Source organism: Eulemur rufifrons, chromosome 28, assembly GCF_041146395.1.
Source record: "Eulemur rufifrons isolate Redbay chromosome 28, OSU_ERuf_1, whole genome shotgun sequence".
In the NCBI taxonomy this organism is placed as follows: Eukaryota; Metazoa; Chordata; class Mammalia; order Primates; family Lemuridae; genus Eulemur; species Eulemur rufifrons.
The window spans coordinates 67400260-67414350 of record NC_091010.1 but is presented as its reverse complement, the minus strand read 5'-3'; the positions used below and the strand labels follow the sequence as shown (position 1 = coordinate 67414350).

Here is a 14091-nt window from a genome sequence, read left to right as displayed (position 1 = left end):
AGCGTCTGGGCTAATGCTCATTACCTGGGAACAGAACTCCAGAGCTGGGGCAGCCTTGGAGATCATAATTAAGTTCCTCTCTCACAATCTGCAGTTGAGGGAACTGGACTAGTCCTAGGGGAGAGAAGCAGTGGCTTGGCCATTGTCACGGGATGAGGGAGGGGAGACTCTGAGCTTTCAGTCCACAGCCAAGCTCCCGCCCCCCCAGAGCGACACCTCCAGGACGAGCAAGGACCTCGTGAGACCAGGCGGAGAGCAGGCAGACATTGCTGTGGCCAGTTTCCCCACGAGGAAGCCGAGACACTGAGACCCTAAGTGGTCAACCGACTTGCTGACTCCACAAAGCTAGGACGGCATGAGCTGGAGCCACCTTGCTCTGCCTGGCACTTCTCACCTGTGCCCACCCACCGAGCGAGCAGAACATGTGCTCAGGAGGCAGCTCCCCAGGGAGAGCCAGGATCCCACATCCAGGCTATAACCCTGACATAAAATCATGTGAATTTGGTCTCTGTGGCCTAACCTCAGCCCCTGGTTTCCTGCATCTTCACTCCAAGAAACAGAAGACTCATGTCCCCCAGAGACAGCTCCGGCTTGGGGATAAGGCCACCCTGAGCCTCAATCTAAGCACATCAGCCATTTACTTGACCACTCTGACCCTCAGTCTCCTCATCTGTAGTACTGGGATAATGATGCACAATGCTCACCTCCCAGGCACTTGTGAAGGATGAGAGAGAGAGATGATGCCCCTGTTTGTCCTGGCAAGCGCTGGAGCCAGGCGAGGTCCTTCCTTTAAAATCTCAGTCTGGGCCTCATCACGGTTCCAACAGCTGTTTAGATCAATTCATTTAGTGAACATTTACTGATCACTTAGGCCAGACACAGGGCTAATATGAGAATATGAATATAAGGGTATGAATATTAATTCAGGAATAATAATATTAATGGAGAACTGACAAGACCCACAGACCACAGGGGGCTGTTAGCATGGTAGGGGGGATGGACAATAACCAAATAATCACACAAGACACAGATATATTGATAGAGACATAGAGAGATAGGGCACTGTCTCTTTGAAGGCCATGATTATGGCTTTATAGGAAAAACATGGGAGAAGTGAGAGACTTTAACAGGAGTTCTCTAGGAGAGTAATATTTGCCCCAAGATTTGAAGCAGGAGAGGTGTAATCTACACAAACAGGCTACAGAAGAGCCCTGGGGGCAGAGGAACGAGCAGGTGTCAGGGCCCTGAGGCAGGGAGGGCAGGTGAGCAGGGACCAAAGCAGGCAGTTGGCTGGACGTGCTGTCAGCAGAGGCTGCAGAGGCAGATTTTTTAAAAGGCTTTTTTTTAAGTTTCAAAACTTTTCTTGACATAAGAAATAACATTTACTTTATTAACTGGCATACATATTAACATAGGTACATAAAAGTTTTATGAAATAATGTTTAACCTTACTGCCTGCAATGAACTCTGATATTTTCTCTTGTGTTCTATCTCACTGAAAGAAGAAAAAAAAAAGAAAACAAACAGCTGGTTACGACTGCTGTGGGTTGAACTTCATCCTCTACAAAGATAGGTTGAAGCCTGTGGCCTTATTTGGAAATAGGGTTTTTGCAGGTGTACTCAAGTTCGGATGAGGTCACAGGGAGTGGGGTGGGTCTGAACCCAATGACTGGTGTCCTTGTCAGGAGAGGGAGACCGAGAGACGCAGACACAGAGGAAGATACAGGAAGAACGCCACGTGGAGCTGGGGCAGAGATGGGACTCCTGACACAGCCACAGGGCACCAGGGATGGGGGGTGGGGCGGACCTGGACCCCCTGGACCTCCAGATGGAGCCAGCCCTGCCAACAGCTATATCAGACTTCCAGCCTCTATAATCGAGAGATGATAAAGTTCTATGGCTTCAAGTCACCATTGGTGTTCACTGTGATGCCAGATGGACCTAGAACACTGATACGATGACCTGTTAAGGTGACATTCTGGACCAATACAGGGTGAGACCCACAGCTTGAGAAATGCTTTCTTCAGGAGAGAGAACAGAATGAGAAGGCCTAGGACCGAGACTTCAGGTGCTCCACCACTCAATGCTGGACGCGAGAGGATGAACCCCCTGAGAGAGCAGAGACGGGAAACCCAGCACGGAGTTCTGACAGTTAAGAGTATGCTCAGAGCCGGGGGAGGAAAACAGCATGGAGGGATGTGGGGAGAGCAGTCCAGGGGAACAAGCGCCCCCTTCCCCAGTAAGGGCCTTGGGGGCGGTGCCAGCCTGGCTGGGGGTGCCAGGGGAGGGCAGGGCCTGCCGCTGAGTCCGGAGTAGGCGGAAGGCGAGGAAATGAGAGGAGGAAGCTGGACAGAGCGCCGGCGTGGGCTGAGGCATTTCTCTTTTCCCAAACAGTGGAGGGGTGAGGGGCGATGGGACCCCACATGGGAACAATGGGAACGAGCCTTGGTAGAAACAGGTCTGATGTGACAGGGTCCTGTCTGCACCGCGCGATGTCATGCTCAGCAGGTACAACGTCACCAGTGCACCTGGGACGCAATTAGCTTTTCGAACATGAAGCTGGCATAGGGCTAGCACTTGTTAAGTCTAACCTCCTGGGTGTCCTTCTAATTTGTGAATTTATTTTGAGTAATTTGGGTCTTTTGGGGAAAAAAGACATTAGCACAGACACAAATCAAATTGATCATATTTCCTGTTACAGTCTGGAATATGTAATTGCAGCTTCCGATGAGGTCACATTGCAGAACGGGGCTCGCGGAGCATATTTATTCTCTTTTAGTTTCCTTAATGGTGGTGTCTATATTTTACTTAACACCTGGAGTTTCAGAGCCCCGTGTCTGGTAAGATGGAGATATTTTTGTTAGCGCAGTATTTGAGTCCAGTTGTGAAACCTGTCCTCTTAGAAGGTCGCAGACTTCTCTAGTTACAAAACAATGAAACAAAACAGGAAAATAGCCCGGGGACCAAAGGGAGAGAGGGGCTTTGTGAAGGGTGGTCTTCACAGGAACCTGGGCTTTGCCATCACACTTTACCCTCTTGTGCTGAAACTTTTACATTAGCCCAACTCAAACTCTTCCACTTTTCTGGAACAAGGTCGGGTCCCGAACACGGAAGCTCCTCTGTGGTCCTGTGCCACATCAGGACACATGGTGTCTTGAATACTAAAACTGTCAGGCTGGCTGCTCAGCACAAGTCACCTCTTTGACATTTCAGTCATATGTCCTGAGTCCCAGTAACGGCAAAGGCTGGGGGTGGGAGGGAGGTTCAGCATTCTCTTGACACTGCTGTCCTTCCTTGAGTCATGAGCACCAGGGACATCTGACGGGTGAGCCAGTGACACTTTCACATTATGGGCGTTGATTCCTAGGGGTTATTTACTCTGTGGTTCACTGGCAACTCCTGCACTCAGTTCGCGTTTGACATATTCAGTTCTCTGCATGGCAAGGCCCATCCTTTTGTGCTACTCCCATGCACTTTGGGGACTGTCTCTGGAATGAATATCCTAATTATTTCCCCAACCTTGGTCCTCAGGAAGACGGGGAGCTAAACAAGAAGGAAAGAACAGGCAGGTCTTCTGATGCTGGAATTTTCTACTGGTTTGAGCCACAATACTGTGGACCAGGCAGAGGGGAGGAGCTGCAGGGCTTCGCAGGGAGGAAGGGAAGAGTGGGGTGGGGAACTTCCCATGCAGATGCCTGCGACTGGATTCAGGAGCCCTAGAGTAGCAGACAGGCCCGCACGGAGACAGCGCTGAGGCTGCCGAAGGGGTGTGACACGGCTCCACCTGTGGGCTCCCTCCTCCCAATTAGGTCACATTGCAAAACCCCAATGCACCAAGCTCCAGTGAGTTTCAAGTCGGCACCCAGCTGTTTGCTCAGAGCCGTGGGGTCGATTCCCACATCGATGGCCCCTCATGGCTGCCCCAAACTCCAAGCCCCCCCAGGCCCTGCTATTCCCTTAGGTTTTAAAAATCCAGAGCATCTCTTTGCTTGTAGATCAGGCCATGCCCTTGGGGACTCTCAGCCGCCTTTACCACCCAGCCGGGAAGTACACGCTGCCAGGAGGCCTCTGGCTCCCCAGACCGAGCCTGATGGGCCCATCTCTCTGCTCCCCACTCCACTTACACCCACCTCACTCATTATCTTTGCTTCTGCACCTACCCCACTAGACTGTGACCCTCCTCACCATGAGATCCAGATCTCACCCCTCCATCCTGAGCACTAGGACCGTGGCCTGGCTGTGCACAGAGTAGGCACTCAATCCCTTTCTACTAGACAATTTTAAACAAATCAAAACATTTATAGGCACTGTATGTGCCTAGACAATTTAAGCATTTGGGTAGGACATCTTAAAATATTTCTCATGCAGGTTTTGCTATTTGGAAATCAAATTTGCCAATGGATTATATGTGGTATAAGATATATCAAGCGGCATAAAGGATACAACAAACGCAGGTGACCCTCCATGCAGTGTATGCCGAGTGGCCTCACGGGTCAAGACAGGCTTATCTCAGGCGTGGAGAACACTTTGTCCTGGACACCACGACACACAGAGCCCACGCTCCAGGGAGGCCCTTCAGACCGCACGAGGGCCTGAGGCTGTCCTGCCAGAGTCTCGTAAGGACAACTTCTGAGAGGCTGGGGTTTTTGTCCCTGGGGGAATCCACCAGAACATTGCAAAGCGGGAATACAGAATCTCTCATTGCCACAGTTGTGCAAGAGAGAAGGCTAAAGCCCCAGTTAGAGGTCCTGCCCGGCTCTTGAAGGGGAGACACCAGCTGGCTGTGTTTAATTCCCCTTGGCTTTGAAGCCTCTGAATCCACACGACTACATGAGAAGCGAACGTTTCCTCCGGCCACCAGGCCCTGTGTGGTTAACGCACTTACTGATGTTGCTCAGTTTAGGCTGTTAGCACTCAACTAGCAACAGGGAGGGCCCAGGGCAGAGCTACCCCGCTCTGGCTTGGAGAGTGCTCAGCATGGAATTGTTTCATTCTAAACACTGCCAAGGAGATGCCAGCTCTTTAGAGGTAGATTTCCAGCTTAAATTCACCCCTCTTCTCTCCCAGGCATTTGCATGACCAGGAAGTGTGACGTACTTGGCAAAGAATGGGTTCCGAGCCAGGTTTAGATGCCAGCCTCACCCCCCAGCGAGCCCTGCCCATGTGCACAGGTGGTTCCACCTGCTGTGGCCGAGCTATCCTTTTGCAGGATGGGACAACAAGGGACCTGTGCTTCAGGGAGGTGAGCAGGCACCGCGTGAGTCATGCTGTGTTGTGCTGAGTGTGTGCTGTTGTTATTGTTTCTGCTACAATTCCCACCACCAGGGCATTTCAACTGCGAGGACAGCGGCAACCACAAGCAGCCCTCCTTCACTTCCCGAGGGCCCTGAGGGGATGTAAATTTCCCAAAGCCGGAGCCTGTGTCGAGCCAGTCTCCAGAAGGTACAGCCTGGAAAAGACTGTCTCCTGATGCTGTGAGCCAAGGCGAGTGATAAACACGCAGGTAGGCTCCAAGGAGGTGGGCTGCAGCTGCTGCTGTCACAGGTGGGGACCCACTCCTCCTGCACCATTCTGGGTGCTGGCTCCTAAGTGCACTTTTCTTTTCTGAGCAATGATCACTGTTTGCACCAATGGCGAGTAGATAGGAGTTACCAACTGAGGCCGCTTGAAGGAAAGACGGCCAGGTGGAAGTTGATTTTTAATTAGAGAAGCACAGACCAAAGGCTTGAAGGTTCTAAAAGCAGCACAGATTAAAATCTTGGGCTTTGGACACCTACATTAGAACACTGCTTTGCCACTTCTAGGCTCGGGGTTGGCCAAGTGGCTCGATCTCTTTGCCTTACCTTCCTCGTGGAAAATGAGGGTGAGAAGAGCACTAATGCATAGCTTTGCTTTTTAAGGATTATACGTGGAAAATGCACACAAAGTGCTTAGAAAGTCATCAGTACATAGTACACGCTCAGTAAATTATTTGCTGAATTACGGTCATGCTTCACTTAACCATGGGGATACGTTCTGAGGAATATGTTCTTAGGTGATTTTGTCATTGTGTGCATATCACAGAGTGTACTGCACAACCCTGTACAGCCTACAGCACACCTAGGCTGTGTGGTGTAGCCTATGGCTTCTGGGCTACAGACCTGCACAGCATGTTGCTGTGCTGAACACTGTGGGCAACTGTAACACAACGGCAAGTACCTGTGTGTCTAAACATAGAAAAGGGACAGTAAAAATAGCATTATAATCTTGTGGGACCGCTGTCATATATGGTCCATCGTTATGCCAGGCATGACTGTAATTCACTCTCCAGGGATATGTGCTTTCGATTGTCCTGCGAGTGAGAGACAGGCTCACAGAATACCAGAAGGGCTGAGTAGCTGCCACCTCCTGAGGCTCCCTCTGGAATCTCTAACTCGGTGAGCGGTACGGAGGCGGCCAGGCCTGGGGACAGTCAGGATGTTGCAGAGGCATTATAAAGTGACAGAGAGGAACTGATGACTCGGCAGCATGGGGGCAATTTCAGAACTCTCCTCAAAAGTACTTACGAAAGGGGCACCCAGAGCAGTGAGAAATTGGCGAAACTGAGGCAGAAAGAGAGCGAGCAAGGCCCCTATGTTGGAAGAAAACCCATGCAACGATTTTTTTCAGTCTCAATATTGGACCAAGAGTGGTGCAGGATGCAGAGGGGGTCAGAGAGCCGAAGGAGCCAGGCGAGGACCTTGGCTTGTGGGGAGCCTCTGAGGAGTTTGCGTACAGGGACACAATCGGCTGGTTCAGTCCACACACATCTGCCCAGAAGACCGGAGTTTTCTGCTGCCAGGGAGGAAACCACTGACAGCTCCAACCTCACAATGAGTTGTTCAGCAATCCCAACAGTGCCAAAAGCTTCACCAGAAGCTTCTGTTTTAGAAGAATTGGCAAATTAAGCAGTAAAGTAAACCACATGTGGAATGACATCCGAATGGTGCACAGCAACAGGAATTATCTCTGGAAACTTGAATTCCGTGTTGCACTAATAGTCTAGAATTACATGACTTGGAACCCACCCGGATGAATCCTGCAGTTTCAGATCTTGATTCATGGGTGAGAAAAGGCAACACTCCATTCACAATCTAAAACCAGCCTTTCACTGCACTGTGATCACATCTCAATCTGTACCAAGTTGGCTTAGAGACCACACGGAAATTACGCTAATCACGGTGCAGGCCCTGACTGCAGCGTCGGAGCTGGATGGGAACTCACTTGTTAAGGATCTTGGCCCTCTTGGCACTTGAGAAGTTCTCCAGTTGCAAGGACTCTTGAGTGAGGAAAGCAACCGCCAGGTGAAAGTAGTTGTTCCACAACTGAAAACCAAAAACAGGAGATGTTAAGTTGTTGAACAGCTTAATACAGGATCTCAAAAATGCTGAGACATTGGTCATTTGCTCAGCAGACATTTCTGAAATATATTTAATATAAATTGCTAACCAGACGCCCACGGTGTGGTTCAGGGCTGAGCACATGGGCTGTGAGGTCACAGTGCATGTTCTCAAGTCCCTGCTCTGTCACACAGACAACAACTGGAACAACTGTGCCTTGGTTTCCTCACTGATAAAATGGGAATTTCAACAGTATCTCCCTTCTAGGGCTGCTGGGAGGATCAGAGGATTCCGATACATCTATGCAGAGCCTTTACGGCGCTGCAGAGTGGGGGGCAAGCTCTTCGTAAATGTTAGCTCTTATTATAGTATTATGAAGACTGAAGAATAGTACAGATTTTGATAATTTATGACATTTTATTATACAAACAGATCATATAAATACTAGAGAATTAAGGAAAACAAATGTAAAAAGAGCAAACACTTCATATTTCAAGGGTTTATGGACTGCATATACGTGCTTTAAAAAGACAATGGTCTTTAGAAGAAATTTGTGGATGTCGCTTTTCTCGTTTACAGACCAGGGGTAAGAGTTATTATATCAAATGAGACAGTGGCAAAGAGTTATATAAAAATAAAGTGTGAACATTATTGACTATTTTTAATTACCTGTGAAGTAAGTGAAAATTTAAGAGGCTTTACAGGATTTAAGAAAGAGCCCGTTTGGCTTGTATTTACACAGCACTTCTCACAAACTGCGCAATTTCTGTAGTCGCCCACCAGCCCCTTTGATCACTGCAGAACTAAGCAAGCAGGTGCTGCTACCCCCATTTCACAGCTGAGACTCAGAGACTTGTCCAAAAGTTGCAGGTGACACATGAGGCAGAATGAAGGTCTGAGCCCAGTGTCCCCAAGCTCAGAGCCTACACTCCTTCACTGCCCAGAGCGGCTTTCTTATTTGGCCTCTTTTATAATGAAACGGATGGCTCCAGTCAATAAAATACAAGTTGTTCCTTTCGTTTTGTTTTTGGAATTAATACCTCCCACGTATTTCCTCCTTGCCACAGCGCAGGCAATACCCAGTGGCCATGGTTAGCTGCATTCTGACACTCAGTCAGGAGCCCAGTTAGAACAGGACCGATGTCTGCACAGACCCAGAGCATACCTTAATTTCTACCTGCTTTATAAACAACACTAGGGGTGAAGGATGAAAAATTACCCGTGGGGTGCAATGCACACTACTTGGGTTATGTGCACACTAAAAGCCCCGACAGATCTCACCATTATACAATGTACACATGTAACAGAATTCAGCTGGTACCCCTGAAATCTATTAAAATTTTTAAAAATGTAAGAAGAAGGAAAAGAATGTAAAAAAAAAAAAAAAACAAAAAACCCAAAATAACAAAACATGAAGGCTTCTTTTTAAGTGACTGCTTCACTAATGCCTATTTCTTTCTTTTCATTTATATGGCCAGGATCACAGTTGAGTCAGAAGCATGCAAGACAGTAGTGCTGTTCTTAAAGGCAAACAGGTAGAAATTAAAATATATTCAGTGTCCATGCTGATGTGGGTCCTATTCTGGTCGGTCCCCTGTCCATGAGTCTCAGAATGCACCAGGCAATGGCCAATGAGTCCTGCTAAACCCTCTTCAAATAATAACACATATGCATGTCACACTTGCCGGGGGCAAAGCTCTGTGCTGGATGGAAAGAGCCCATTGCTTTTACGGTGTTTGGGCTCACAGTGAGGGTCCAGAGAACTCTACTCATGAAACAGCAAGCAAGGGCATCAGTAACCGACATGCTGAGAAAAAGGATCCCCACCACAGCAGCCACAATTAAAAACACAGGAATCCACTCAGCAAGTCATATGCAACACTGATATGGGGAAAAAACAAGAAAATCTAACAAGGCATACAAAAAGACCTAAATACCTAAATATTGCAGTATAGGATGGAAAAAAAAAATAAATACTACCAAGTATTCCCTCAAATACTATAAAATTTTCCCCAAATTTATTTATAAATTCAATGGAATTCCAATTAAAATCTGAGGGGCATATTTTTAAAAAAGAAACTCAACTAGCTGATTTTAAACATCATATGGAAGAGATGAAATCAAAAAATAGCCAAGATAATTTTTCAGTAACAAACTAATGGGGATGTCTTGACTATACGAGCTGGGTAAAAAGGCATAGCAATTAAGCCACCAGGGTAATAACAGAGAATATAAAAGTGATACACAAATACATCTGCCATTATGTTAACTGCAGGATTTCAAATCGCTGGCAGAAGATGTAACCTATTCATGAAGTGATGTGGGGAAAAGTGAAGTGACACCCTTACCCCTAATACAAACTATGGAAGTCCCAGATAGAGTAAACACCCAAAAGTAAAAAAAAAAAAACCAAAAAACCAGAAAACAAAAAAACCCCAAGAAACTATAAAGGTATTAACAGATTCTAACTACATAAAAAATTATAATATTGAGGCAAGGAGAGATTTTTCAAGCGAAACATAAAACTAAATAGCTATAAAGGAAATGACAGATTTGGCTACAGAAGAATTAAATATTTCTGTATGATAAGTATAAACCCATGACTAGGCTACATCAAGAATTCCAACTAATAAAAAAGGAGGACAAATAGGCCCACAGAAAAACAAGCAGAAGAAATGACCAGACAGTTCACAGTAAAAACCACACAGCTGGCACTTATTCTCAGGCTAACCGGTCATCAGAAAAATGCCACTAAAAACAGAAATCAACAATTTTAAAGAAATTAGTATTGAAGAAGATTCTAGAATGTGGCTGTTCCCAAGGAACGCTGGTGGGATTGCAAATTACTGCATCATTTTAGGCGGGAACTTTCTCACTGTCCATCAAACTTAACACTTCATTCCATTGGGCCTGCAGATCAGCCGGCGCTACAGCCGCGCATGCGCTGAGATGCACGCGCGCCACATCCCTCCCAGCAGCACGGCTCACGAAAGGGAGAAACTAGAAACAGCCTATAGGTCGTCAGTACAGAAACGTTGAATAAGCGTTGGTACCTTCATACTGTGGACTATGACAGAATTGAAGAACACATAGAGTCTGAATCGGTTTATGTTAAAGGCCAAAAGAAAACACGCACAGTTCTGTATAAATGCTTAAAGCATCAGGAAGAGCACACAACAATTAGTTAAAAGTTGCCCCTGCGGACGGGGAATGAGAATTAGCAAAAGGGTAGGAGGGGTTATTTCATATTTTGTCTGATATACTGAGTTACCGTGCATGAACATTTTACAATGAAAAAATATTTCTGTTATTATGACTTATGAAAACAAGCATTAAGTAGAGAAAATGATAAAAATTAAAATTATGAAAAAACATTTCTAGATATATAGTGCCTGATATATTATCATACAATTATTTTCTATAATGCTGATAAAATAGAAATTTTAAATTAAAAAATTATAAAAGAAATAAAGGCAGTGCTGGGCACGGTGGTGTACACCTGTAATCCCAGCTATTTGGGAGGCTGAGGCCAGAAGATCGCTTGAGCCCAGGAGTCCAAGACCAGCCTGGACAACATAGCAAGACCTCATCTCAAATTAAAAAACAGAAAAAGAAAAATATAGAAGGGCAGAATGGGCACCTTAGAACTTAATCTAATATACTAAGTATCACATTAGCTGTAAATTTTCTGGAGGCAACGCTGACAGGAAAATAGAGGGCTATCTAATTTTTGTAATCTGGTAACACATTTTTGTGCTGGATCACAAACTGGGTCTACATAAATTCTGCAGGTTCCTTCTCAGTGAATAATCTTGCCCAGAAAATAAACATGCCATTTGCATCTGGGTGTTTTTTTTCCTAATTTGCAAACTTTAGTAAAATGAACTAAGTCATAATAATGACAAATAAAATCATTATCAGCAGAAGCATATCCAGAGTATAATGGAACCGAGAGCCCCAAATCCCAGATGCACAGTAAGAAAGCCTGCCAGGCAAAACCACCCTTATGGTGAGCGTGCACTCGTGCACACACATGCACACGCACACACAAACTGCATGCACTGGGGAGCACCTGAAACTGATGGACCAGCTGGCGGCAACCCTATGGTCTAGGGGTGGGGTCTTTGGCCCGGTAAAAGCCACTGCAGGTAGCACAAAACCCAGAGATAATACCAGGGGAAGACAGTTCTCAAAGTGAGCTTAGCTCAGTGATGCAAACTCACTCTACCTCCTTGGCTGGTTCTTTGCTCTCCACAGTAGGAGGGACTGAGACAATCTTGGCAGGCACAGTCACCGAGACTCCAAGGCCTCCCTGCTCAGAGACTCCCTCCTTGTCACTCTGATTCAATAGTTTCTCTCTGAAACAACTCTATCTCCTTCCTTGCTAAATTGAGCAAATACCCTGAAGGGATAATTTTCACTCCTTAGGTTCCAATAGTACGAATTGTAAATTCCATTTCTGCACCTCAGATGGTAGACCAATTAAGTTCAAGGATTAGAAATTCTATAAGATATTGGCACAGACCAGCAATTTGTTTAACGTGATTTCTCCACAAAGGTCGTGTCTACCTCTTCTCTTACCTGTAGCTCAAAGTTGGCTTGATCCAGAAATTTTTTGTTCAGCATATCTGCATACTGATTAATTGCTCGCAGGAAGACTCTGAAAGATCAAGAGAAAATTACATAATTACACACTTATGCTCTGGCGCTTTGGTAGGTTTGGCATTTCAATTAGATACAATCCCAGACTGTCTGGAATATGAACTCTCCAAATCCTGTGCAAAACTCTGAGGTTTTGCCAATGAAAAGCCTACAGAATTATATGTAGAAGTTCTCCAGATTAATCAAAGAAATTAGCACATGCAGAATAAAAGCAAAAGACCAAAATAACAGCTTCTGAAAGTAACATTTGAAAAGTATCACCAAAAAAAATCTAATTTAAAAAAAAGGAAAAAAGAAAAGGTGCAAATTAAATCCTTTTCTCAGGTTGCAATGTCTTAATGTTATATTATTAAATTGATCTTTGCTTAGTAGCTTTTTAAAGTTACACATGTGAAATTGCTCTCACACAGGAGCTATTAAGCTTCGAATGGTTTGGTGTGATATCAAAAGTACAGCTTGCTACTTTAGTGTCATTTGTCCTATACTCTGCATGCTAATTTTGATCACTACTTACTTGTTTAAGGAGAATTAAGAAGCTTTAGCAAATATAAAAGTGATGACAATAATTTTAGCAGGAATTTTAATTCCTAGATTCATTGGTAATATGCAATTTTAACATTCTTCAATAACCATGACTTTTACTTTTTTATGATGAAATATGCAAGTCTGGCTGTCACAAATGACTCCAGAGTACTGTCTTTCACAGGCTTGTTCATTCAGTAGATTTGTTTCATAACCCTGGAAAATGTCTACAGAGCTAAAGCTTAGTCCAGATACTTTTTAAAAGACCCTTTTCCCTTTGCACAAAGGCAGGATGTAAGAGGAATTAGCATTAGGTCACAGATAATAAACTTAATTACACTCTCTATTTAGACAGCAGGAAGCAGCCAGAGTGTAAGGGAAATCTAGGTTACTTACTAGTAACTGCTGCTCTCTGACAACATTATCTCTTTAGCCAAGCGCCCTGGAGAAGCTCCCCATGCCCCGGCCATCTCAGAGCCGCTAACAGGCAGCCAGCCAGGGAGGGGGGAAGAAGGATTCACCACCTGGGGTTTTAAGGAGGTCCCTGCCACCACCACCTCCTGCACAACACCCACCACCATTGCAGACTCTCTCATGTAGCGCTAAGACAGGGATGTGCAGACATCACTTCATCAAGAAACCTATCAGCTGGATCTAGGACCAAAACAGCTGTGACCAAGGGCCCGTGACAGTCACTAAAATAAAAAACTGCAGATGGAGTGATTTGAGTTCTTCCCTGGGGACATTAAGATATAACCAGAAAGGAGGAATTAGTGTTTTTTAAGAGAATATTAATGGAAGGGCACGGGGAGCATTGCCTTGTCCATTAACCAGGAACACAGACTGGGCAGCAGCGTCCATCAGCCACAGGCTGCAAATCAGCCACAGAGGCTGCAGATATAGGATGCCCAGTTAAATCTGAAAAATAGCTCTTATTGCTGAATTCTGTAATTAAAATAAAAAAAAGTTGAATACAGGACATTTAGGGCATCCTGACAAATTAATACAAGACCCAGGACAAAAAGGACAATGTCCAGGACAAAAACGACAATGTCCAGGGCATGCCTTGTAGATACAAGATGCCTGGATCTCCAATCAGCCTTCCAGTCTCGGGCTGGGGTCTGTTGTACCACGTTTAGCCCTCAGAAGTACAGGATACGAGCTGCAGAGAAGATGGTCTACCTTCCCCACCCGAACTTGGCAGCTGTGTTCAAACAGCCTCTGGGGATGTGCACTGCGTTAACCCCAGGAACCACGGAAGATCCCCCAAGTGTCAGTGGGATACAACAGCTTCCCATCTTGACAAGGGTGGGCTCTCATAAGGCATGAGAATACTGGGCTATGATCACTCACACTTTTTTGTTTTCCCTTAATTTTTGCCTTCAGCTTTAGAACTCTGCTATGCACTAAAGCAGCGGTCCCCAACCTTTTTGGCACCAGGGACTGGTTTCATGGAAGACAAGTCTTCCATGGGATGGGGTTGGGACAGGGGGAAGGCAGAGCTCAGCGGTGATATGAGTGGCCATGGGGAGTGGCTGTATATACAGAT

At 45.8% G+C, this 14091-nt stretch overlaps 1 protein-coding gene across 1 annotated transcript in view; it reads right to left on the bottom strand.

Moving 5' to 3' along the window:
* DOCK1 (dedicator of cytokinesis 1) overlaps nt 1-14091 on the bottom strand; it is a 470019-nt gene that overhangs the window by 86574 nt on the left and 369354 nt on the right. The window contains exons 30-31 of the mRNA XM_069460828.1: nt 11940-12018; nt 7243-7343 (exon numbers count right to left, since the gene is read on the bottom strand). Of these exons, the coding sequence (XP_069316929.1) occupies nt 7243-7343; nt 11940-12018 (180 nt within the window). The remainder of the gene's footprint in view (nt 1-7242; nt 7344-11939; nt 12019-14091) is intronic.